This window comes from Bos indicus x Bos taurus, chromosome 4 (assembly GCF_003369695.1).
Source record: "Bos indicus x Bos taurus breed Angus x Brahman F1 hybrid chromosome 4, Bos_hybrid_MaternalHap_v2.0, whole genome shotgun sequence".
Lineage (NCBI taxonomy): Eukaryota > Metazoa > Chordata > Mammalia > Artiodactyla > Bovidae > Bos > Bos indicus x Bos taurus.
The window spans coordinates 56,204,632-56,232,620 of NC_040079.1; the positions used below are offsets into that span (position 1 = coordinate 56,204,632).

General features: G+C 35.6%; 1 protein-coding gene across 2 annotated transcripts in view; it reads left to right on the top strand.

Moving 5' to 3' along the window:
* Positions 1 to 27,989, top strand: part of BBS9 (Bardet-Biedl syndrome 9) — a 481,201-nt gene that overhangs the window by 229,682 nt on the left and 223,530 nt on the right. For both annotated transcript variants that reach the window (XM_027539506.1, XM_027539507.1), the window contains 2 exons: positions 8,823 to 8,918; positions 22,668 to 22,840. In XM_027539506.1, coding sequence (XP_027395307.1) covers positions 8,823 to 8,918; positions 22,668 to 22,840 — 269 coding nt within the window. The remainder of the gene's footprint in view (positions 1 to 8,822; positions 8,919 to 22,667; positions 22,841 to 27,989) is intronic.

Consider the following 27,989-nt stretch of genomic DNA (forward strand, 5'->3'; position numbering starts at 1 on the left):
CCATCATTAAAATTCAGCACTGTTGACTGTAAGATGCATCTTCACCCTTGCATTAGTGGATAGGATTTAGAATACAAAGTATTTCCCACAAGGTTTAGAAATTTATGGTAAGTCAACTTTTGTGTTATTAACTACTTAAAGTGATTAACATTTACTTTTCATTAATTTGAAGTCTTTTTAAAAAGCTTTATTTATATATAACTCTATGAAAATCTCCAAGATGCTCTTTATTACACTTAATCTATTCTTTAGTTTAAATGAATTTGAGTGAATGAGCATGTGTGTGTGTGCTTGTGTGTCTGTAGTTAACAAGTAGTTTTGTGCCTTTTGGTTTCTTATTCCCTTCCCTTCTCTCTCTCCTAGTCAATTTTCTTGTAACAAATTTGGATTATAAAAAGGGAAGAGTCACTGCTTTTGTAGCATCTTATACAAACATACTAGTTCCTTGGTCTCCTATCCTGACAATATAAATTGTATATGCTGCATGCTAAATTTATTAATATCTTTGAAAAATGTTTAAGTCTGGCTTCTAGGTGGTCAATCTTTACTGTAGATGGCTGAAACCAATAGAGATTAAATAAGAATGCATGCTTTTGACCAGAGAAGGAATCTGTGTAAGCTCTGGTTGGGTAGAAGTACTAAGGAAAGCTTAAATAACTCATTCATTTCTGTCCTGATTCTGGACTTAGTTGTTTTGATGTATCGTAGGTTCATCAGCATATATTTGCATTTTATTCATTTTAACAATGGGACTCAATGACAAATTTTTAAAAATTTCCCCTAAGATTCAGTTTATGAATACAGTGTGTTCTCTTTTGAATTTCCAGATTTGTATTCATATTAAACATACTGGAATCCTGTAATTATTTAACATAAATACTCTTGCTACTTTTTTACTTTCTATAATATATTCATTCTTGCTATATGTGACTTTTATATGTTAATATTAAAGTTGCTATTGCAAATTTATTTTCTAATGGAAATAAATGAATGCTCTTCATAGAGAAGGAATAAAACAACTTTTAGTCTACATCTCTTCCTATTTGTTTATTTCAGCACTTTTTTGTATATTTAAAATAGCTTTAATTTTTCTGGTTACACAAGATTTCTGAAATTTAGCAATGGATAACCAAGAAGAAAAAAACAAAAGTTACTGATAATTCTACAACCGAGCAGTTTCTACTTATATTTCATTACATTTCCCTACTCTTTTAAAAAATATTTTCTCTAAGCATTTCATCCCATCAAAGAATATTACTTTGCATATTGTTATGAAACACCTTTCTATGTAATTAGATTTTTATTTTATGATTTTTAATAATTATATGCTAGTCTATCATAAATCTGTCTGTAAAATCATTTGCCCAGCATTATAGTTTTCAACATTTATGTTGTTTTCAGTTTATTAATACTATAAATATATTACATCAGTGATTCTCTTAATTTATTATTATTTCTTTGATGAATATCTAAAAGCAGAATTACAGAGTCCAACAAAGGGTGATATTTTTAAAGCTTTTGAAACATAATGTGAAATTGACTTTCTGAAGGGCCATACTAGTTAACTTTATCAACAGTGTTTGAATGGAGGTATCTAGGGCCCCAAATCCTGGCTAGTAGAGAATATTCTAATTATAAAAAAACCTTTAATATGCTTAATGGCTATACAGAAAATATTTACATACATACATATATATAAATAATTGGGTGATTTTGGCTAAATGTGATTTAAGCAAGATAATATAAATTTCTTGATCTCGATTAAAGAGGTCCAGAAGTGGGTATGAAAGCTGGTCTGATGGTTTGTGAATATTGTCAAAGACCCAGTTTTGTTTTCTCTTTGAAATGTGCATTCTCTAGTATGTTGGCTTCTTCCATGGCAATAAGATAGCTGCTTTGGATTTGTTGTTCAGTTGCTAAGTCACGTCCAATTCTTTGCAACCTCATGGATTGCAGCAAGTCAGGCTTCCCTGTCCTTCATTATCTCCTGGAGTTTTTCAAATTCATGCCCATTGAGTCAGTGATGCTATCTAACTGTCTCAACCTCTGCTGCTCTTGTCTTCAATCTTTCCCAGCATCAGGGTCTTTTCCAATGAGTTGGCTCTTCGGATCAGGTGGGCAAAGTGTTGGAGCTTAGCTTCAGCATCAGTCTTTCCAATGAATATTCAAGGTTGATTTCCTTTAGGATTGACTGGTTTGATCTCTTTGCTGTCCAGGGGACTCTCAAGAGTCCTCTCTAGCATCACAATTCAAAAGCATCAATTTTTAGGCGCTCAACCTTTCTTTATGGTCCATCTCTCAAAGTGGCAACTCACTCCAGTACTCTTGCTGGAAAATCCCACGGATGGAGGAGTGTGGTAGGCTACAGTCCATGGGGCTACAAAGAGTCAGACATGACTGAGTGACTTCACTTCCACTTTCACTCACATCCGTACATGCCTACTGGGAAAACCATAGCTTTGACTATACCAACCTTTGTTGGCAAAGTGATGTCTTTCCTTTTTAATATGCTGTCTAGGTTTGTCATAACTTTCCTTCCAGGGAGCAAGTGTCTTTTAATTTCATGGCTGCAGTAACTTTCCACAGTGATTTTGGAGCCCAAGAAAATCAAATCTGTCACTGCTTCCACTTTTTCCCCTTCTATCTGCCATGAAGCAATGGGACTGGATGCCATGATCTTAGTTTTTTGAATGCTGAGTTTTAAGTCAGCTTTTTCACTCTCTTTTCACTCTCATCAAGAGGCTCTGTTTTCCCTCCTCACTTTCTGCCATTAGAGTGCTTTAGCTTAAGTCATCTAACTACAAGGCAGGAAGTAGAGGAAAGAGATGACTATGGTAATAACTTTTATCAGAAAGGCATGTTTCCATAAAGTTCATAGGAGATTTCTACTTATGGCTTAGTAGCCATAATATTGTCACATGGTCTCTTCTACAGTAAAGGGAGCTGAGAACTAATGTAGATGGGCTAAGAAAAAGGAGTTGGGAATAGATGTTAAGTTAGCTGACATTCAGTGTACGTCATGATACCAGAAATTTTACAGAAAAATTTTACTTAAATGTTATACCAAATAGCATGCTATTGTAGCAGTCTTTTATGGTACTCAAATATATGGCTATCTTTGTGAATAAATTTGTATTTTAATATCAACGTAATATTCTATTGTTTCCCTGGTGGTTCAGATGGTAAAGAATCTGCCTGCAATGCAGGTGACGTGGGTTCAATCCCTGAGTTGAGAAGATCCCCTGGAGAAGGGCAGGGCAAACTACTCCAGGATTCTTGCCTGGAGAATTCCATGGACAGAGGAGCCTGGTGGGCTACAGTCTATAGGGTCACATAGAGTCAGAAACGACTGAGCATCTTTCACTTTCTGTTGTTTGGAGGTACCATGTACATAGCTTTTTTGTACTTCTCTGTTTTTCTTTGGAGGAATTTTTTGAGGATAAATGGCTGAGTTAAAGGATATGCACTTTTGAAAACTGTATTCAAATACCAAAGTTACTTCCAGAATAATTATATGAAGTCACACACTCAACATCGGGGTTTGTACTGAGTAGCAGCTGGATTTAAATCTTAAAATTTTTGACATGGGTATGTGAAAAGTGGCATCTCTTTTTAAAATTTGCATTTCTAAATTATTTGTTAGCATAGAAATTTTGTAATTTTTATTAATTACTTGTACTCTTTTAACATATAAAGTTTTTTAGGTTGTAAAATTTATTTTAAAGTTTCATTTCATTTTTTTTTTTTAGTTTCAAATTTTCATGTTGTGCTTAAAATGATCTTTATTTTAAGATTATAAAATATTTGCTTATCTTTCTTCTGGTACATTTTAATACCTTCTTTAATTCACAAACAGTTTCAGTGTATTTTTTTTCTTTTATAAAAAACAACTTTATTAGAGTATAACTTATGTACATGTACACATCGGTAAGTTTTGGTGTTTACGTATACCTTTGAAACCATCCCTACAATCATGATGCTGAAAGTATCCATCACCCCAAAGAGTTTCTTTGTTCTGCTTTGTTAGCCTTTCCCCTCCACCCCCAGGCAACACTTGTTTTCTTTCTGTCACTATAGATAAGTTTGTATTTTCTAAAATTTTGTAAAATGGAAATACTCAGTATGTACTCTTTTTTGGTCTCCCTTATCAGATTATGTGATTTGCAAATATTTCCTCCCAGTCTGTGGTGTATATTTTCATTCTTTTAACAATGTCTTTGGAAGAGCAGAAATTCTTAATTTTGCTAAAGCCCAACCTATCAGTTTTTTTTCTTTTATGGATCATGATTTTAATGTTATATCTAAATAATTTTTGCCCAACTCAAGGTTACAAATTTTTTCTCATATGTTTTTTCTACAAGTTTTCTAGTTTCATGTTTTGCATTTAGGGATATTATTTATTTTGAGTTGATATGTGTGTATGGTGTGAGATAGGGATAAAATTCCTGTTTTTGCATGTAAATATCTAATGTGCCAGTACTACTTTTGAAAAGCCTATCGTCTTGCACTGAATAGTCTTTGAAAAGTTGTTGAAAATCCTCTGACTATACATCATAAGACTATATAAATAATTGGAATGTATATATATATTTCTGCTCATTTTGTTCCATTTATCTATCTTTGTCCATCATTATTTCTATATACCAAATAGTGTCTCGGGGCTTCGTAGGTGGCGCTATGTAGGAGATGTAAGAGACGAGGCCTAGTTCAATCCCTGGGTCAGGAAGATCCCCTGGAAGAGGGCAGGGCAACCCACTCCAATATTCTTGCCTGGAGAATCTCATGGATGGAGGATCCTGGTAGGCTACAGTCCATAGGGCCACAAAAAGTTGGACACAACTGAAGCAACTTAGCACACATAAAATAGTGTCTTAATTACTATTTATAAGTCTAGAAATCAGGTAATATAATTTATCCAACTTAATTTTTTTTCCAAAGTTGTCTTTGAAACTTTGATCAGTTACATTTTCACATGAATCTTAGAATCAGCTTATCAATTTAAAAAATGCCTTGGGATTTTGCTTAGAATTGGAATTGCCTTAATTCTTTAGATCAGTTTGGAGAGAAACAATATCTGAACAATATTGAACATGGTAAAATTTGGTCCAGTTATCCTAGTTTCTTAAGATGAAAATAGAGACCTTCAGTTATTTAGGGCTTATTTTATATTTCTCACTAAGAGTTTTTGTTTTCAATGTACCTATCTTACAAATCTTAAGCAGATTTATCCTTAAGTATTTAATATATTTTTATGCATTTGCAAATTGAATTTTATTTCAATTTCAAATTGTTCCTTCCTAGTACATAGAAATACAGTTGGTTTTTGTATATTGATCTTGTATCATGCTACACTGTTAAACCATGTATTGTTTTGTTAAACCTTTTTTTTAAAACAAAGATTCAATCAGATTTTCTCTATAGAGGATCATGTCATCTGCAAGTGAAAACACTTTTATTCTTGCTTTCCAATCTGGAGATTCAGTTTACTGTTTGCTTGCCTTTTTTTTTTTTTTTAACCTGGGCTAGAACCTCTGGGATGATGTTGAATAGAAATTGTGAGAGCAAACATTTGGTCTTTAAGCATTAAATATGTTCTATTAATAGCTGTAAATATTTTGTAGTTCTCCTTTACCAGCTTAAGCCCCCTTGTGGCTCAGACGGTAAAGAGTCTGCCTGCAATGCAGGAGACCCGGGTTCGATCCCTGGGTTGGGAAGATCCCCTGGAGAAGGAAATGGCAATCCACTCCAGTAATCTTGCCTGGAAAATCCCATGGATAGAGGAGCCTGGCAGGTACAGTCCATGGGGTCGCAAAGAGTTGGACATGACTGAGCGACTTCACTTTCACTTTTTACCAGCTTGAGGAAGTTCTCTTTTATACCAGGGTTGCTGTGAGTTTCATCAGGAATAGATATTTAAGTTTTTCAATGCTTTTTTGATATCATTTGAAATATTTTATGTCATTTTTTTCTTTAGTCTGTTAATAGGTGGATTACATTGATTAATTTTTGAATAGTAGCCCAACTGTGCATTCTTGAGATAAGCCACATTTGATCATGATGTAGTTTTCTTTCAATAGGCTGTTGGATTAATTTGTTAAACTTTAGTTTATAATTTTTACATTTGTATTTATAAAGGATATTGATATGTAATTTTGCTTCCTTATGAGTTATTAATGTGGAGTTAATGGAATGAATTGGGAAATATTTACCTCTCTTCAATTTTTTTTTGAAAAGTGTGCTGAATTGGTTTTATTTATTGCTTAAATATTTGGAAGAATTCACCAGGGAAGTTTTCCAGACCTAGAGTTTTGTGTATGGGAAAGCTTTTAAATTACAAATTCCGTTTCTTCAAAAGATATAGGACTGTTCATGTTACTTATTTTTTATTGAGTATACTTTGCTGGTTTCTTTCTTTCAGAAAATATGTGCATTTCATCTGAGTTGTTGAATTTATTGGCATAAGGTTGTTGATAATATTTTCTTATCCTTTTAACATTTGTAGAATCTGGAGTGAAGACAACTCACTCATTACTCATACTGGTAATTTGTGTTTTTTCTCTTTTTTTTCTCCTGATCTGTTGACTAGAGGTGTATCGATTTTATCTCTTTCTGAAAAACCAGCTTTTGGTTTCATTTATTTCATACTTTTATTTTTTGTTTTCTGTTCTTTTTAATTTCTCTGATTTTCTTCTGCTTGCTTTGGGTTTAATTTTCTTTTTTCTAGTTCTTTAAGGTGAAAGCAGAGACCATTCTTTTTAATGTAGTTGGTTAATGCTATAAAATTTCTTCTAACTATTGCTTTAGCTGCATCCTACAATTATCAAATATTATATTTTTAATTTTCATTCTATATAAAATACTTTAAAATTTCTCCTTTTGTTTCTTTTTTTGACCCTGGGGTTATTTAGAAGTATGGTCTATAGTTTTGAAACTTTTGGGGATTTTCCATATAACTTTTGTTATTCATTTGGAATTCAACTTCACTGTGGTAGGAGAACATACTTTGTATGACTTGAATTCTTTTAAATTCATTGAGACTTATTTAGCGCCTCCAAACTAGGACAGTTTTTGTGAATATTCTACGAGCATTTGAAAATAATGGTTTTCTGCTATTGTAGGGTGGGATCTTATGAAATGTCAGTTAAGACAAGTTTTCTGATAGTGTTTTTAATCTTCTATATCCTTACTGATTTTCGGTTTACATGTGTCAATTATTTAGAGTAGAGTATTGAAGTCTTCAATTACAATTTGTTTATTTCTCTCTCTCTCTCTCTCTTTTTTTGCATATCTGAAATTTTTGCTTCATATATTTTAAAGTTCTGTTTTAGACACATAAAAGTTTAGGATTATAATGTTGTCTTGATTATTATGAAATAACCTCTGTCTTTGTTAATATTCTTTGCTCTAAAATCTACTTTTATAATGTGAATATAGCTATTCCAACTTTCTTTTGCCTAGGGTTACAATGGTATATATATGTTCCCTCTTTCACCTTTAAGTTGTTTACATCTTTATGTTTAAAGTGGACTTCTTATAGGTAGCATATAATTGAGTCTTGGCTTTTTTTAATGCAATCCAATATTATCTGTCTTTTAATTGGGGTGTTTAGACCATTTATTTTTAATGTGATTATTGAGATCATTGGTTTTAAATGGATTAGTATTCTGTTGCATACTCAAAGAGGACTCTGCAGATTTCTGGAGTTTTTTCGCTGTAGTGCTAATCCTCTCTCTGTCTTGAGAACTTCTGCCACTTTGGCCTTTCCAGGTTTTCAACTCTTATCACCTCAACTCAGAAAGAACGCTGTGTTGCTCTTGGGCTCCCCTTCCACGTGTTGTGGCTTGGAAATTTTCTCTAGGTGGTAAACCGGGGCAAACATAGGACTCGTTTTGTTTCTTGTTTGTCAGAGATGACTGTTGTTCATTTGCTAATTTCTAATGTCTTGAAAAATGGTTTGGTTATTTTATACCCATTTTTCAATTGTTTGTGATGGGAGGGTAAATTTGGCCCCTGTTTTCCAGGACTGATCATTTTGGCCACAGTACTTCATGAATGGTGGTATATACTTTCAGCAGTGGGTAAATAATATGTTTGTCTCTTTTTTGTGTGATTGTAATAGCTACTGATAGTCAATACTCAGATCCATTCATTCATTGGAAGTTGAAAAATGATGGCTTTCAGGCTTTCTTCAATTTTTTAGCTGGTGTATTTACGTACAAAGAATGTTTGCCTTATTTACCATTGCTTATGTGGTACAGTTCAGTAGGGTCATTAGGGTAAGTACTTGATTCCTTGCCTTTGTTAGTGATTTTTAAAATGCTCAGTTGATTCTCTAGAATTCTTCAGTAGTGAGCATTTGGCTTTTCTCTTTTGTTTTTAGTGTAAATATCAACACATGCTTTTAAATATATTTGATGTGTTTTACTCCATTGCAATTATTATCTTTTTTGATACTCAAATATTTTCATCTCTGGCCAGTGGTAGTCTCTTTAAGATGGCTCTTACGTCCTTTTCATATAGCTCTCTAGTCCCTGATAGCTTTTTTCTGGTGTGACAGATATTCTAGGTTCATCTTGTGCATTTCCTGCCTCAGACTTAGAATGAACTAGTAGAAGAAAGGAAATGAAATGATTTTAGCATGTTCTTATGAGGCAGAAATTTTAACAATTGGAAGCAACTGTGGAAGTTAATATAGTCCACACACGGACTTCAGACTCCACTAGTGCCGTAAAAAGTACTCATCATCAACTAAGCTTCCTATTTTAAATATTAAGTGTTTGCCTTGTGTCTCTGTAAGGTGATGTTTTTTCTTTTCTTTGTAGGCTTTGCCAAACAGTCAGAAGATGATCAGGTGAATGTAATGGGTTTTCGCTTCTTAGGAGGGTCCCAAGTTACACTGCTTGCTTCCAAAACCTCTCGTAAGTAAAGCCATGATATATTGCTTTTAAAAACTTCTATTAAGAACACTACATTACAGATCATTGCCACATCAAGGATTTCTATAAAGGTGATGTTAGATATTGAAAACTAAGAGCCATTATATTAGTCATGAAGATAGGGTCCTGTTTTATTAGAGATACATAACTTCGGTTTGGGGGATGAGGAGGGTTTGAGAGAGGAATTTAAAGAACTGAAAAATGTTTCTGAGATAGGTGTATGGTAAACTAGATTGTAGGAGTTACTAGAAATTGGAGTTAAATTTTTTGTGTGTACATATTCTTATAGCCTCCTTTTGGACATTGGCAAAGATGAAAGTGAATAACTTTTGTTGAGATTAATCTCAATAGAATGAAAAGTGCTAATTGTATAGTCAAGTTTGAATTTCAGATAAATATTTGCTTTATTGATTTGTTTGCTTCATATGAGAATAATTGTTGAAACTACTCAATGTACAACTGATTTCTGTGTATGTAGATAATGAAGCTACTAAGCGCACTGGGTTTTATACCCTTTCTTGGAAATAAATTATTAAGAGAGGAAGTTTTCAACAAATTTTAGGTACATTAAGGATATCAGGGGAAATGGATACATACATATATATTCATTCATTCATATATATATAAAGTCTGGCTGAGTACACTCCAGTTTGTCTGCCATTTGTACAATGAATTTTCACTTTCTACTTTATGCATTTGCAGTTTTAATTTTATTTTTTTTATAATTAGAAAATATAGTAAAATGAGGATATACTCTTTTTTAAAAATAAAGATGTCAACAGCAGGAACATATACACATTCTTATTTTAGAAACTATAATGATGTCTCTGTCATAGCACCTTCTAGAATGTGTAGGTTGGTGACTAGTGAAATAGACTTGGAAACAACTAAAAATTAAAGAATAAGACACAAATCGAAGACAATTCTGAGAAGAATGAGAGAATGCTATACTTTTCATGGTCTTTTTTGTGATTGGTTATGATTGTCGTCTTCTTTACATTGGCATCAATTTGTTTTGATTAGTTTTAGTCTTCAGTTAGATAATGGAATCATTTTCTTACATTTCTTTTGATTAAACTGTTCTCTTTGGTTAAACTAAAAAAGCTGTTGCCAACATTTCTTTGGGAAATTGTACACATCTGTTTGATTCCAGTTGATGATGCTGTATGATGAATCTGCAATTGAGACTATTTTAAAAAGGCATATTCTTTGTGCAAATGGGGATATTTATATCCTAATGCATTGTATTTATTCCTTTTCAGATGAAATAACTCTTAGAACATTGTTTTTGCTTATAATTACTTTATCATTACCTAAATTTCACCAAATGTCCATGTCTATAATTGATTTATTCATGTTTTCTTAATATATGACTATGAATGCCTTGACAAAGCCACAGTGTGGGCAGACAGACTACATAATGGAATTGGACTATTTAAATAAAGAACCAAATGAACTGCAAACTGAAACCTGAAGAGTAGCCATTACAATTCTCTGATGGTTTTTTTGGCTTCAGTGATGCCCAGAATTCTACCTAGAGAAAGCCCTTGGGAGATGAAAGGCGAAAGATATGAAGAAAGTACAATTTTCTGGGGTTGAGGCAGATGTTGGTGCTCCGTACTACTCTGTAAGAGTGTTCATCCCCAAAGAAGGAATGAAGTAATTTGTATCCAATATGTGTTTGACATTTTTCTTTTTTATGAAAGGCATGCAGTCTTTCATCTCAAAATCTGGATGGATAGAAAAACCCAACAAATGGAGAGAACTTAGTATTTTTTCTCTATCAATCAGTCAAATGCTACATGTATCATATATAGTTGTCATTAGATCTTGGATAGTATTTTATGTGCATTTTAAAACCTGCTTGATAATCAGCTGATCTTGAAGTGCACTCTGTGGTAATTTTAGTTTAATTTGGCATAGATCAGCCAGAGCAGACAAGCGCATGCAACTCATTGTCTCAGGTATGCAGCCGCATTCTCTGTGGAGCTGAATAGGTTTTTTACTTCAGAAAGTAGAGTAAAGATTCAATGTAATTAGAGTTTATTGTATGAATTCTGAAAAATAAACTGCAAAGCTTTAAAGATAAAAATATTTAGGAAGAATACAGTAGCGAAACTGAAAATGATTTCCACAGACCTAAATTGAAAATAACACTGGTAATGGATATGTACATTACCTTGAAGATAGTAATAGCTTTACACGTATGCATGAGTCCAAATTCATCAAATTGTAAATATCAAACATGTGTATTTTTTATATATCAATGATACTTCTATAAAGTTGTTAAAAATAACAAATGGGTCACATTTTATGAGAAATATTTTTATAATCAGAATTATAAAATATTTCCACGTGGAAGTCAGTTATTTAGACTGATTCAGTACAGTGATATTTCAGAAGAAATATGCTGTTGTCTATAATTATATATTCCTGCCATGCCACTTTCTTAAGATCAAGATGCACACTGTTATTTATTACTTCCCACAGCAAACACTACCACCTTACTCTCTCCCTTCCTGTTCCTTTTGTCTCGATGCTTTTCTTGATCTTTCTTATGTATCTACTTTTATCTTTTTCTTTACTATATCTATTTGTACGTTGCCTTGTTCCACTTGTTTCTTAAAGTGTTTAAAATATGTTTTAAAATTACTGAAGATTGAAGAATAAGACTAACATACAATTGATATGATACTAACAGCTTAGAAATAAAAGGAAAGCATTTTAGTTCCAATTTTCAGAATGCTCTAAAGATCAAATCGAATCAGTTGTTTAGGAGATGCATAGCCTGATACTGAGTCCAGGATGAAATTTCTCTTCTGAATATCACAAAAATAGCTTCTTCAATAATGTCTCTATAGCTTATTTTTGTAGTTATAATTGTTATGTAATTATACTTTGAATAACAAATTTCATAGAGCTTTAAAAATAATGATAAAACTCAGCTTACTAAATGTAATTCTATATTGAGTCCAAAGCAGTGCAGTCTAAGCTGCAGCTTAGTCCAAGGTTAAATTTAGAGTATCTATTAGTAGCACTACACGTTTTTAGTAACTAGCATTTTCAGTAAGAATTGGACAATTAAACTCAGTAATTCCGAAGTAAAACATAGCTGAAAGGAGTTGTGGGGTTTTGTTTTGAAATAAGCAATATTAGAGCATGTTAGTATTCTTGCCTGGATAACTCCATGGAAAGAAGAACCTGGTGGGCTACCGTCCATGGAGTCACAAAGAGTCAGACACGACTGAGTAACTAACACTTTGACTTTTCACTTTCAGAACATGTTTAAATATCAATTGAAATGAGTTAGTGGGAGAGGCTGATGATCAGGAAGTAGAAGGGCATCACAAAGCAATGAAGTCCTTTAGAAGGAGAGAGGGGATGGGATACAGAACTTGGAGGGTGAGGAGAGTTGAAAGTTTACTGTGACAAGATGTAGGTCTAGGGAGACTTTATAGATTTGTTGATGAAAAGATAGGGGAGCTTTGCTGATCTCTAAATTTGAAAAAAAAAAAAGTGTGACATTGGTGTCTTGGAGAATAAGAAAGCAAACTTGTGAAATATAAGCAATGATGAGTTCCCATTAGAGTCTGAGATCCTGAATTTTAAAGTGAATCCAGTCATCCTTAGACAATTTTGCCCAGCAGTGATTTGTTTCTTGTTATCCAAGCAACTAAAGTCAGGGTTTGGATTTTGAAACAGAATTGCAGATAAAATATTTTTATGAGAATGGTTATAATAATGAACTACCAAATCTAAGCTGAGAGAAATAAAGAGCAGAGAAAAGTGATACATGGTGAAAAATTAACAAGTTCAATAGACCACATATCTTGATTAGGTTCAAGAAGTAGTGGGAATTATAGAGCAAGTAAACCAGAAGCACAAACGCTGGTGGTTAGAGAACGAGTGAGGTGTTGATGTCAGAGTTCAGAGAGACTGCAGATTCTGATGACAGGCTCATCAAACAAGGTGTGATGTTTGGGGAGTGGGTTGTAAAGATGGAGAGACAACCAATGGAGACAAAGATTTCTAGGAAATGAAATGTCTCAGTTGTGGATATTGGAGGAGCCTGTTTGATGTTAGCACAATGAATGAGAAAAAGAAATACATATAAACATATTATTGTGAAATTTTAGAGCACTAAGGATCAGGGGCATATCTCCAAAGATTAGAAAGGAAAAAATAAAAACTCAAGGTAAATTAATCAAGAAGCCATTTAACTTTTCATCAAAATTATTAGATACTATTTTAGTTCAATTCAGTCACTTAGTCTTGTTTGACTCTTTGCGACCCCGTGGGCTGCAGCACACCAGGCTTCCCTGTCCATCACCAACTCCAAGAGCTTGCTCAAACTCTTGTCCATCGAGTCGGTGATGCCATCCAACCATCTCATCCTCTCTCGTCTCCTTCTCCTCCCACCTTCAGTTTTTCTCAGCATCAGGGTCTTTTCCAATAAGTCAGTTCTTTGCATCAGGTGGACAAAGTATTGGAGCTTCAGCTTCAGCATCAGTCCTTCTGATGAATATTCAAGACTGATTTCCTTTAAGATTGACTGGTTTGATCTCCTTGCAGTCCAAGGGACTCTCAAGAGTCTTCTCCAACACAGCAGTTCAAAAACATCAATTTTTTGGTGCTCAGCTTTCTTTATGGTCCAATTCTCACATCCATACATGACTACTGGAACAACCATAGCTTTGACTAGATGGACCTTTGTTAGAAAAGTAATGTGTCTGCTTTTTAATATGCTGTCTGTCTAGGTTGGTCATAGCTTTTCTTCCAAGGAACAAGTGTCTTTTAATTTCATGGCTGCTGTCACAATCTGCAGTGATTTTAGAGCCCAAGAAAATAAAGTCTCTCACTTTTTCCATTGTATCCCCATCTATTTGCCATAAAGTGCTGGGATAGGATGCCATGACCTTAGTTTTTTTGAATGTTGAGTTTCAAGCCAACTTTTTTACTCTCCTCTTTCACTTTCATCAAGAGGCTCTTTAGTTTCCCTTCACTTTCTGCCGCAAGGGTGGTGTCATCTGCGTATCTGAGGTTATTGATATTTATCCCGGCAATCTTGATTCCAGCCTTTGGCTCATCTAGCCTGTCTTTTCGCATGATATACTTTGCATGTAAGTTAAATAAGCGTCTGACAGGGTGACAATATACAGCCTTCATGTACTCCTTTCCCAATTTGAAACCTAGAGGATGATGGAAAAATTTTCCTTAAGATCTGAGAGAAATGATTTTCAACTTAGACTTCTATACCCTGTTAAACTGGTAATTAGCAATGAAAGCTGAGTAAATATATCTTCTTAGTGTCATGAGTAGCACTAAGCAATTGCAAATAGCAAATTTATGTTGCCTCAGGTAGGCCTTTGGAATATGGAAAGGATAACTAATAATGCTAAATATTTCAATATCCTGAAAGAGTGTAACATGCTAGAAAGAGTTATTGAATTGAATCAGGTCAAGTTTAAAAGTCCTTTGCTTTTCCATTTTGATTATTTTGCTTTCAGATATAATGAAAGGATTGTAGTCATGTATGTGAATAAGGGTTGAGCCTTGAAAAAGGCTTTCTTTTTGCATCTGTCAAAAGAAAGCATATATAATGTTGAACTGTGTTAAACAAAATATCTTCAGAAGAAAGAAAGTGAGAGTTTTGCTCTACTCCATCTGGCTGGACTGTGCACCTTTGCTCATTTTTCACTCAGCAGATGTCTTTATATCTAATACATCTCATGACTCTTGTGGTGCTCCTGGACTAATTGGAGAAACAAACAGGTAGTGAATCGATTATAGAACACCTGATGTGCTTATAGAAGCACACTTTAGCTGCTGCTGGATTCCAAAAGAATGAGGTTCCATAAGTGATTTTATTTGTGAAGGATCTTTTGGAATGAATAGGAGATTTTTAGGTGGAGGGCATTCCAGAAAGAAGAGAAATTATCTTCAGATGTTTGATAAAGTGTGGGATTTTTATTGTTGGCATTGTTCGGTTGCTTAGTCGTGTCCGACTCTTTGTGACCCCATGGGTTGCAGCACCCCAGGCTTCCCTATCCTTCACCATCTCCCGGGGCTTGCTCAAACTCATGTCTGTTGAGTCGGTGATGCCAGCTAACCATCCCGTCCTCTGTCATCCCCTTCTCCTCCTGCCATCAATCTTTCGCGGCATCAGAGTCTTTTCCAATGAGTTGGCTCTTTGCGTCAGGTGGCCAAAGTGTTGGAGCTTCAGCTTCAGCATCAGTGCTTCTAATGAATATTTAGGATTGATTTCCTTTAGGGTTGACTGGTTTGATCTCCTTGCAGTCCAAGGGACTCTCAAGAGTCTTTTCCAATACTACAGTTCAAAAGCATCTGAAACTTCATGGAGTAGGTACTCTGTGATAGTCCTTTAATGAAGCCTCCAAATTTAAGGACAAGTGTTATGATAAAGCCTCCCCAGATGGCACTAGTGCTAAAGAGCCTTCCTGCCAATGCAGGAGATGCCTGAGACAAGGTTCGATCCCTGGGTCGGGAAGATTCCCTGGAGGTGGGCATGGCAACCCACTACAGTATTCTTGCCTGGAGAATCCCATGGACAGAGAAGCCTGGAGGGCTAAAGGTCATAAGGTCACAGAGAGTCAGACATGACTGAAGCAACTTAGCACACACGCAGGTCATGAGAAAATCTAAACTCACCTGATATGCACCTCCTGCTGCTGTCATTGCTTTAATGTGTACAGTGATTCATCAGTATAATATTGTATTACTATTTATCTTAGAATTTCTTAGCAGTATTATTGAGGGACAATGGGAATATTATATAAATACACTTAGAAAAAAGCCTTTTGAAAATTAAATTTAGAGAAACCATCCACAGTTTGTATTAATATTGAAGAGGTTGTATATTTAGAATATTACACTAATATCTACTGATATTATTTATATTATTTCTTCCAACTTTTGATTTAAAAAGCATTCATCTGCTTTTCCATTTCACATTTTAAAATTTCCAGGATAGCATAAACTATATTGATGCTTTGTTTATGATGTGAATGCAAACATTATTTATATTGATGAACTTCAGATGTTCTGACATGAATTGAGACTGACGTTATGCATTTTTGTGCCCTGCTTAGTTAAATATATTATTTTCTCCATTTGTAGTAGGGTGAAATGGCAATTGACTGGATTCCAATCCTTTAAATTTATTTCATTTGGAAGCTGAAATAGTTATTTCCACTGAGCTGCTGTTGCAAGATGCAAAGGAAAAGAGATAAAAAAATTAATTGAATGTTCATTTTGGAAGCTATTTAATTACCAATATTGTAAGGACGTATTTTAGAATACAACTCTTTTCTTTCATGCTATATTGTACATAGAAATTTTCATTTCTCCTTTCCATGAAATGTATACTCTGGAAAAATCTCCTGGGCAATGTTAAATATCTTGGAGTACTAGTACCAAGAAAATGCTTAATAGTCAAAATAATGCCTTATAAATCTTTGACTCTTTGATTCTTGTTGATTTTTGGTAATCTGAAAAAATTCAACTTGCAGATACCATGTTTATATTTTTAAATCCCCCAACCTCATGGTAATTTTTAACATTTTGACACATTTTTTCCCCCTGTATATGCTGATGAATAAGAAAATAATTAAAGCCCGAATTTGAAAGTTACAGAAAATATCAGACCTATTTAAATGTTTATTATTATGAATTTTACATTTTTCTTGTTTAATGATATTCATGTATTCACAGCAGAGTACTATCTTAGTCCATTTGGGTACTATCTTAGTCCATAGACTGGGTGGCTTTTACATAACAGAATTTTATTTCTAATAGTTTTGGAGGCTAGGAAGTCCAAGATCAGGGCACTCGTAGGTTTGGTTTCTGGTGAGGACCTGCTTCCTGGTTCACAGATGTCTGGCTTTGCAGTGTGTCGTGTGGCAGAAGGGGTAAGAGTGATGCTGAGGTCTCTCTTTTTTTTTTTTTTTTTGAGGGATATACATTTTATTGGAAACCTTAAATATTCTTCAGACAGAACACAATGTCTTCAATCAAGGCCCTCACGTGGCCTACAGAGAAAACTGCGATTTCCGGATTGAGGTCTCTTTTTTATAACAGTGCTAATCCCATTCATGAGGACTTCTTCCCCATGACATAATCTCCTCCCCAAGGCCCCATCTCCAGATATCATCACAGTGGATATCAGGACTAAACATATGCATTTTGGGGTTACACAGGTGTTCTGCTGCTGCTGCTGCTAAGTCGCTTCAGTCGTGTCCGACTCTGTGCGACCCCATAGATGGCAGCCCACCAGGCTTCCCCGTCCCTGGGATTCTCCTGGCAAGAACACTGGAGTGGGTTGCCATTGCTAGCAAATGAAATAGAGAATTTTATTTATATTTAAGTTTTCCAGTGAGCTTTAGATTTTTTAACTTGTTTTATTCTATACTTTTTGTATCAAAATTTTAATTTTTTCAACCAGTATATTTTGAATATCTAATTTTTCTTGATCTAAATTTTAAAATATAGGTACTTTTCTGGTGATTCAATGGTTAAGACTCTGCACTTCCAGTGCAAGGGGTGTGGGTTTTATCCCTGGTGGGAAACTAAGATCTTACGTGTATTGCGGCCAAAAAAATAATAATACAAAGATAAATTACACTTGTGTAAATCTTTTCCATATAACGTTATAGTTGATCTTCATACTGGCCTTGTGAGCTATGCTTTATTTTCCCCTTTGTGTGGATGAAGAAATTGATGGTTGGATGATTTATTTGTACTAAAGTCATAGATTTAAAAATTTACTACATTTTAAGTTTTGCTTAGGGATAAGAGCTGAGCAACTGGAGATTACCTTCATAATGTGATACCCTTAATTGCTTATATATGGCACCACTGTGTTGGATCATGGTTATAATGTCCTTAACTATGAGTCTATTTTTATCCCTTTTCAATTCCTTTTCTACTTGGCAGCTTTTATAATAAAAATAAAGAAACAATTACAAATTTTATCATGCCTCTCTCCAGCTTAAAATCTTTTGTGTTGATAATAATATCAAAACTTTTACTAACCCTTATAGGTCTCCCTGTATGTTCTGGCCTGGCCTGAACTTCATCTTTGGGCACTTTTCCTTACTATGACCTTCTCTCAGTTCTTGGTACATCTCTGACTTTTTCTCCCATAAAGTCTTTGAACTTGCCATTCCCTCTACCTGGGCTGTTCTTTCCATCTTAAGCTCCAAGCTTTATGCACAAAATGATTAGGAGTATGAAGTCTAGAATTAGATTAATAATTTAAATCCCTGCTCTGGTTTAGCTTTCATTTGAATGACTTTGAAAAAATTTCTGTGCCTGTTTTTTCCATCTACAGAAATGGAAGTAAAATAGTGCAATTATACTATGTAAGAATCAAATGAGATAATTCCTAAAAAGCATGAAGCAATTTCCTGGTACACTGTAAGTGCTAGGTAAATTTTAGCGGCTAGTATTATTTAGCTGCTGTGTTTTATGAAATAATAAAAAGACTGTTTTACCATTAGTCTTTATCATAGCACCCTTTTTATCTGCATCATAGTCCTTTCATAACTTTAATGATTTGTTATTTATTTGCTTATTTTCTACCCTTCTCACTAGGATGAGGGCCAGGATCAGTATGTGTTGTTCCCCATTGTTTCCCCAGCACTCACTGCTTAATACCTTTTGAATTGAATGAGTAGGTGCAGAGTTACTTAGAATCTTTTTAAGACTATCAAGATAAAGATTGTCTTGCTTTATGGCTACTTTGTAAAGGGAATTGTGTTTTATTTCTTTCATTTGTCCCTTGCCTTTTGAATCTACTGTCCAAGACTTTTCTCTGTTACTTTAGAAAGTGGAAGTCTTTGCCCAGTATGGGGGATTGAGCTGTGTCTCCTAGAGAGTTCATCAGCCTCTGTTCAGATAATTCAAATCTTGATGAAAGATAAAGAGAAATGTTTAGACTTGCCTGCATTTCATTTTGTCAGATTAGGGGTTTGTTGTCTTCCAAGAGTGAGGAAGGAGCTCCAGCTGTGGGCAGCAGAAATAAGATACTTTGTCTCTCCTGGGGAAGCTTTTGGGCCCACTGCCTTTCTTGGCTTGCTCACAACATCCCCTGCTCTCCTTAATGAAACACCCATGCCCACTGTAAGCTGTGAATGGGAACTGAATCCAGCAGTTCCTAGGAGGCATCAGGATAGGTGTCAATTGGATCTGTCTTTCCCCATCATCATTTCAGCCCCAGGACAGCTGAACTTGGAGGTACTTGTTGGCATTTAGCTAAGAGTCCTCTCCACATTTCCTCCAGCTGTAAATGCTAATAAAATGTTTTACTTTTAAATATAATTTAACTAATAAAACTAACCTTTGATAGAAATGTTTAGTGCATTTCTTTTAAGATTTTTAAGTTGTGACACATTTGTATCAAAAAATTACAGTTGAATGGACACACCTCTCCTGGTGTTGGCACAGGCCACTCTGGAGGACAACTCACTCACCATCCAGTCTGTGGCTTTGCAGATGCTGCTCACAGGGAGGGTAGCCACAGTCAAGTGTGGCAGTGCCAGCGTATGCGCCCACTCCTGCTATCATATTCATCTCTGTTGCTCCAATAGTCATGACTACATTTCACTGTCTCTTCTCTCGGGCCTGCATCCCTGCAGCATGGAACTTCATCACCTACATCTGCTACGTCCAGCAAAGAGTGTGCAGCAGAATATAAAGTTTGTGTTTGTGGAGATCACAAAGCTGTAAAAGGAGATGTAACTGGCTCAGCTCAGTGTTGTCTTCTAGAAGGCCAAGGGAATTCCCCAGGCCTGGATGGGGGCTCTGGGCTGGAGCAGACACTTGACCCAAGATGGGAAGACATAGAGAAAGACAAGGCCCTGAGCCGGCCCTGAGCCAGAAGCTATCTTTCTACCTAAGAGGGACAAATGGCTGAGACCTGGAGGCAGCACTGAGCTGCCCAATATGTGTCTTAGGATGCAGGGAGGGACAGATTGGTCTGTAACTTCAGAGACCTATCTTCTTCCTCACTGAGTTCTACAACTCCCAAGGAGACTTTTAAGAAAGCACCAATCACCAAGGAGCTCAGAGCCTTAAACACTTCCCAGGGCAGCCAAGTCTATTAATACCTATAATTATTAAACAGTTCTTATTGTGCCTTCTTCCCTTTGCTGCTGCTCCCTTGTTATTGCCTAATTCTTCTGCTATGTAATAGGCCTTCATATACTTGAAAATAGTTGTATATCCCTTGGGGAAAGCTCTGATATTTCTGTGGCAAAATCAACCTTAATGGGTATCCCTGAGTCCCCTGAGTCAGTGATGGTGGAAACCTTGTTCATTCTTCCCCCATCACTCTGTCTTTCAAGATCTATAGTGAACTTCTTGAAGGCAGAGGATCTTGCTTTATTCATGATTTTATCTCCAGCATCTTGAACTGACTTCTACAAATGAATAGAAGAATGAATAAATATAAGTCTGGGTTTTCTGTGTTGGATGCCAAGCTTGACTTAGGTAAGACCCCAGATTTAGAGGATTCTAATACTAGCATACTTTGTCATTAGCATTCTCCCTTCTATGTGTCTACTCACACCCCTCCATAATTGTACTCTAGTTTTCTTCTAAAACATTAAACCTTCAGTGAAAATTACCAAGAAAGGTAAAGGTTGTCATATCTGACCTTGGCCCTACTGTCTTTGATGGGGAGAAATGAGAAGACATCTGATCAGCACCATGGGCAGAAGCCAACATCCAGAATAAGACTAGAGTGAAGGGAGTGTGGGGAAGGTTCATGACATGAAGGTTCATGTCATATCATGTCAAATGATATGACAGCAGAGAATAGACTGTTTGCATGTTCTGTGGCAGGAATACTCAGTTTATTTTATTCCCTATGTAATTAAAAAGAGTCGACTTGGGGAATGAGAGCAGATATGTTCTTGGATTCTGGTTGAGGATGACAAAGTTAAAAACCAATTTAAAGTTGTAATATATTTATAGTACCATGGGAAGTATAAATAACTATTTTACATGCGTGTATCATAGTACCTCAAAAAGACTGAGTTAATTTTTATACTCCCAAGATTTATTTCTTTATGAAACATAATAGATGTTCAATAGAATAGGTGACTTTGATCTCAAAAAGTGTATGGTCTCTTTGAAGAGACCAAATATGATTATATGGAAAGTTAAATAAGAATACATGGTTGTACACAGTTAAGTAAACAGTAAACTGTAGACATTCTCTGTATAAATTCAGAGACAGGCAATATTGTGAAGTGGTTAAGACTGATAGATAATCTTTGGATTAATAGATTAATAGATTTATTCTTCTGTAAAATGGGGATAACAGTATTTTCCCTATTGGGTGATTGAGATTTAAGCAAGAGAGTGAATGTGAAGTGCTTTGGATAGTGCCTGGTACATATAAGGCTGCTACATGTTAGTCAGTCAGTCATGTCCAACTCATTGCAACTGTAGCCCACCAGGCTCCTCTGTCCATGGAATTCTCTAGGTAAGAATACTGGAATGGGTAGCCATTCCTTTTTCCAGGCAATCTTCCTGTCTCAAAGGTTGAACCCTGGTCTCCTGCATTGCAGGCAGATTCTTTACCATCTGAGTCACCAGGGCAGCCCAAGGCTACTATCGATGGTAGAGAAATAAAGTTTTCTTGGGGTAGTTGAGATTGAAGCCAAATCCTAAAGGATAGGTAGAGTTTAGACAATTGGAAAGAATGCTATTTATCATAAATTCTAGCTCTGACATTTAATTTACTTTGTGACCTTTGGCAAGTCTCTGAGATTCTCTGTGCCTGGTTTTCTTTTTTTGTAGAATGAGTTGTTACAATTTTAGTGCTCGATGCATAGTTGGTGCTCAACATATAATAGTTGCTCTTATCATAGATGTAGTTATTGTCACTGCTGTCATCATCACTGTCATCTTTGTTGTCATCATCAGCATCATCAGGGTAGGAGGCAAGAATTTGGCTATGAGCTGTGGTTTCAGGGAATGGAGGGAACCAAGATTTATATTTGGGGAAGGGTCTTATTGCAAAATCTTTCTTCAAATGAAAGAACTACTAGAAAAATAGAAAGCTTTGATTATGATAACAGGGGTTTAAACTGGCTGCTGTGGCCAGGATGTGGGGCTTGCTGTAGAATAAATTTTATTTCATACCAATTTTCTGAAACATATAATGATACCAGGTATACTTTTGCAATGGCTGTTTTCTTACCTTTTTTGTTTTCTTTCTTTGTTTTCTTACTTTTTGAGTAAAGGTTTTTTTTGGAAGGATCCAAATTGTGTGTTTTTACTATACTGAAACCTATCATAAGATAAATAGTTGAAAGGACCATACTCTGCAGCTTGGCACTGTGATCACATACCTTTGGAGTGAAATTTGAAAATGTTAAGTTATTGATGCAGAAAATCACAATAAGGTCATAAAATTATTTTTATTAAGCCAGTAGAAATTATATCTATATTCCCAAAATGAAATCTTTGTCCTTTTCATTTTGGTGTTCATGTCGGATTTAGTGATAATTCATGGCATCACTGACTTGATGGCATGAATTTGAGCAAACTCTGGGAAGTAGCGAAGGACTGGGGAGTTTGGTGTGCTGCAGTCCACGGGATCGCACAGAGTCAGACACAACTCAGCGACTGAACAACAGCAATACATTATTTCAGCTAGTAATTGTGTTAATAAGCCTTTTGCTTAATTGCTTTTCTCTTTAGAACGATACCGCATTCAGAGTGAACAATTTGAGGATCTTTGGCTTATAACAAATGAGCTTATCATCCGCCTTCAAGAATATTTTGAAAAACAGGGAATCAAAGATTTCACATGTTCTTTTTCTGGATCGGTGCCCCTTGAAGAATATTTTGAGTTGATTGATCATCATTTTGAGGTGTGTATGATCATAACCCATATCATCTGTAGTTTTTCAGTGTATGAAAGAGAAGGGGATCCTGTAGAGGTAAGAATTCTAGTATACATGCCATTAGGCAGTACGCCAAGTTGTTATTCTTATGTGGGTGGTGGGGTTGTGAATCTTTTCCTGCCCTCTTGCCCAATTTGTGATCAATTGCAGACTTTTACAGAGTGGCTGCCTGGAGCTAAGCATGTGGTCTGGCCTCAGAACAGAGCTGGTTTAAGTCTCCCACATGGGGGTTTAACCTTTGACCCCAATAACCCAGTGCTAAAACTATTTGAGCTTATCGGCAGCCATTTGGCTAACTAATTCTAGCAGGCCATAAATGAGGTGTGATTATAAAGTAAAGTGATTTTTCCTTTTCATTTTTAACAAGCACACCAGAACTTCTGCATCTGAATAAGGGTTAATCACATAAAATATTCTCGAGTATCTGGCAGAATGGGTGCTTGGTAAATGCTGAAGGATTAAATGTCTAGATCAGTGAGATTTGCCAGTGACCTTGTTGCCTGGATATGTTTGCACTTCTTCTTTGGAATTATCTTCAGAGCCTGTGTTAGATTTTCTTGAGTATCTTCAGAGTGTCAAATCTTTATCCTTTGAAAACTGATTTGATATTTGGAAATAGTCAAGATTAATGTTTTTGTGAAAACAGTTAAACAATGACAGTCATTGTTTTAAGTCCCATGTGTTTAAAAAAAGAATTCACCAAGCTTTACTTACTTATTTGCCTGTAAGTAGATCCTGTAGGGAATTACCCAGAGGAATTTCAGAAAGATATTGAAAATTATTTAAGGAAGCATTGGTTTCCTAGAGTGGCTACTTTTTAAGGAATCCATAGGTTTTTGCATCTCTGTAAACATGTGTGTGTGCAAGCGTGTATGTGTGTATTGTAGAGAGAGAGGAAGAGAGAGAGAATATGTAAATTGTCAGTCACTTGAACATTCTACTTAATATTCAGTTCCTTGAACATTCTAAGACAGTTGACTTTAACCTATAAATAAAGACTTCTTTGAATACAGTGTCAACATAAAGGGAAATTTTCAGTGAATACAGTCCAATTGCAGATAATACAACATTATCAAATAAATTAATTTGGGTTTTCTCTCACCTATGCTGATAATATTGTATAGGATAGTATACTTTGACCAAATTGTGGCACCAAAAGTCAATAGTTTGGGAAATAATATTTAGATACTCTAAGTATTGAGAACCTTTGCAATTCTCTAGGATATATCTGAAGAAATTCCTGCCTAACTATGCGAAACTGAGGTTCAGTGACTTACAGAAGAGAGTTCGTAGAAAGACTATACTGATTAAATATTTGTAACATTTAAAATCAAAAACATTAGTTTCTAATTGACTATATTTGACATATAGTCCACATCCCTCCTGTCTGTATATTTGCTGGCTAGTTAATCCTTGCAGTTTCTACATCACGGACATTTCTGGGGAGGGACTTAGGGAATATGTTCAACTATATACACTTTTACTTGTTAAACAAGTTAAAAAGTGCATGCTTATACTTCCTTTACTCTCTGGCCCCACTCTCTACCTTTTTTTTTTTTTTTAAATACAACTTTCAACTTTAAATAAAGGTGGCTTTTGGACTCCAAGTGTCCTTTAGCATAAGCTCCATGAAAACAGAATTTTTGTCTGTTTTATTCATTGTTGTAATTCCTAGTGCCTAGAACATTACTTGGCACTAAGATACATACATAATTGTTAAGTGTCGAAATTCTGATATGTGAAAACATTTCAATCACTGCTATTTTGTTACACATGCAGACACCTGGCTGATGTCTCAATATTGAAGATATATTTTTTATTTCATGAATTGAGGAAATAAAATATTATAGCAGGAAGTCATACAATTAAAAGTGAAGTATTGATAACTTTGATCTCTGATTCCTCTGCCTTTTCTAAAACCAGCTTGAACATCTGGAAGTTCACGGTTCATGTATTGCTGAAGCCTGGCTTGGAGAATTTTGAGCATTACTTTACTAGCATGTGAGATGAGTGCAATTGTGTGGTAGTTTGAGCATTCTTTGGCATTGCTTTGGCATTGTCTTTCTTTCTGCTGGATCATTGAAAAAGCAAGAGAGTTCCAGGAAAACATCTATTTCTGCTTTATTGACTATGCCAAAGCCTTTTACTGTGTGGATCATAATAAACTGTGGAAAACTCTGAAAGAGACGGGAATACCAGACCACCTGACCTGCCTCTTGAGAGACCTATATGCAGGTCAGGAAGCAACAGTTAGAACTGGACATGGAACAACAGACTGGTTCCAAATAAGAAAAGGAGTACGTCAAGGCTGTATATTGTCACCCTGCTTATTTAACCTCTATGCAGAGTATATCATGAGAAATGCTGGGCTGGAAGAAACACAAGCTGGAATCAAGATTGCCAGGAGAAATATCAATAACCTCAGATATGCAGATGATACCACCCTTATGGCAGAAAGTGAAGAGGAACTAAAAAGCCTCTTGATGAAAGTGAAAGAGGAGAGTGAAAAAGTTGGCTTAAAGCTCAACATTCAGAAAAGTAAGATCATGGCATCTTGTCCTATCACTTCATGGGAAATAGATGGGGAAACAGTGGAAACAGTGGCTGACTTTCTTTTTTTGGGCTGCAAAATCACTGCAGATGGTGACTGCAGCCATGAAATTAAAAGACGCTTACTCCTTGGAAGGAAAGTTATGACCAACCTAGATAGTGTATTCAAAAGCAGAGACATTACTTTGCCAACAAAAGTCCATCTAGTCAAGGCTATGGTTTTTCCAGTGGTCATGTATGGATGTGAGAGTTGGACTGTGAAGAAAGCTGAGTGCCGAAGAATTGATGCTTTTGAACTGTGGTGTTGGAGAAGACTCTTGAGAATCCCTTGGACTGCAAGAAGATCCAACCGGTCCATCCTAAAGGAGATCAGTCCAGGGTGTTCATTGGAAGGACTGATTCTGAAGCTGAAACTCCAATACTTTGGCCTCCTCATGCGAAGAGTTGACTCACTGGAAAAGACTCTGATGCTGGGAGGGATTGGGGGCAGGAGGAGAAGGGGAAGACAGAGGATGAGATGGCTGGATGGCATCACTGACTTGATGGACATGAGTTTGGATAAACTCTGGGAGTTGGTGATGGACAGGGAGGTCTGGCATGCTGCAGTTCATGGGGTCGCAAAGAGTTGGACACAACTGAGCGATTGAACTGAACTGAACTGAACTATTGATAACTTTTGCAATATTCTTCTTAAAAAATTAGTTGTTATATCACTTTAAATTTTGGTAATGAATTTTTTTTCCCTTCAAAAGAATATTCTTTGATGTTGCTACTTAAGTGCTTCTTAAGTGCTGAAACTCGGGTTAAAGGAGGGTAATAAAATTCCAAGATTTTCTCTCACTGTTTGCAGATGACATGATCCTCTACATAGAAAACCCTATAGACTCCATCAGAAAATTACTAGAGCTAATCAATGATTATAGTAAAGTTGCAGGATATAAAATTAACACACAGAAATCCCTTGCATTTTTATACACTAACAATGAGAAAACAGAAACAGAAATTAAGGAAACAATTCCATTCACCATTGCAATGAAAAGAATAAAATACTTAAGAATAAATCTACCTAAAGAAACAAAAGACCTATATATATAAAACTATAAAACACTGGTGAAAGAAATCAAAGATGACAAAATAGATGGAGAAATATACCATGTTCATGGATCGGAAGAATCAATATAGTAAAAATGAGTATACTACCCAAAGCAATCTATAGATTCAATGCAATCCCTATCAAGCTACCAATGGTATTTTTCACAGAACTAGAACAAATAATTTCACAACTTGTATGGAAATACAAAAAACCTTGAATAGCCAAAGCAGTCTTGAGAAAGAAGAATGGAACTGGAGGAATCAACCTGCCTGACTTCAGGCTCTACTACAAAGCTGCTGTCATCAAGACAGTATGGTACTGGCACAAAGACAGAAATATAGATCAATGGAACAAAATAGAAGGCCCAGAGATAAATCCACGCACCTGTGGACACCTTATGTTTGACAAAGGAAGCAAGAATATACAGTGGAGAACAGACAATCTTTTTAACAAGTGGTGCTGGGAAAACTGGTCAACCACTCATAAAAGAATGAAACTAGAACACTTTCTAACACCATACACAAAAATAAACTCAAATGGATTAAAGATCTAAACGTAAGACCAGAAACTGTAAAACTCCTAGAGAAGAACATAGGCAAAACACTCTCCGACATAAATCACAGCAGGATCCTCTATGACCCACCTCCCAGAGTAATGGCAATAAAAGCAAAAATAAACAAATGGGACCTAATTAAACTTAAAACCTTTTGCACAATGAAGGAAACTATAAGCAAGGTGAAAAGACAGCCTTCAGAATGGGAGAAAATAATAGCAAATGAAGCAACTGACAAACAACTAATCTCAAAAATATACAAGTAGCTCCTGAAGCTCAATTCCAGAAAAATAAATGACCCAATCAAAAAATGGGCCAAAGAACTAAACAGAAATTTCTCCAAAGAAGACATACAGATGGCTAACAAACACATGAAAAGATGCTCACCATCACTCATTATCAGAGAAATGCAAATCAAAACCACAATGAGGTAACATCTCATGCCAATCAGAATGGCTGCGATCCAAAAGTCTAAAAACAATAAATGCTGGAGAGGATGTGGAGAAAAGGGAACCCCTCTTACATTGTTGGTGAGAATGCAAACTAGTACAGCCACTATGGAGAACAGTGTGGAGATTCCTTAAAAAACTAGAAATAGAACTGCCTTATGACCAAGCAATCCCACTGCTGGGCATACACACTGAGGAAACCAGGAGTGAAAGAGACACGTGTACCCCAATGTTCATCGCAGCACTGTTTATAATAGCCAGGACATGGAAGCAACCTAGATGTCCATCAGCAGATGAATGGATAAGAAAGCAGTGGTACATACACACAATGGAGTATTACTCAGCCATTAAAAAGAATACATTTGAATCAGTTCTAATGAGGTGGATGAAACTGGAACCTATTATACAGAGTGAAGTAAGTCAGAAAGAAAAACACCAATACAGTATACTAATGCATATATATGGAATTTA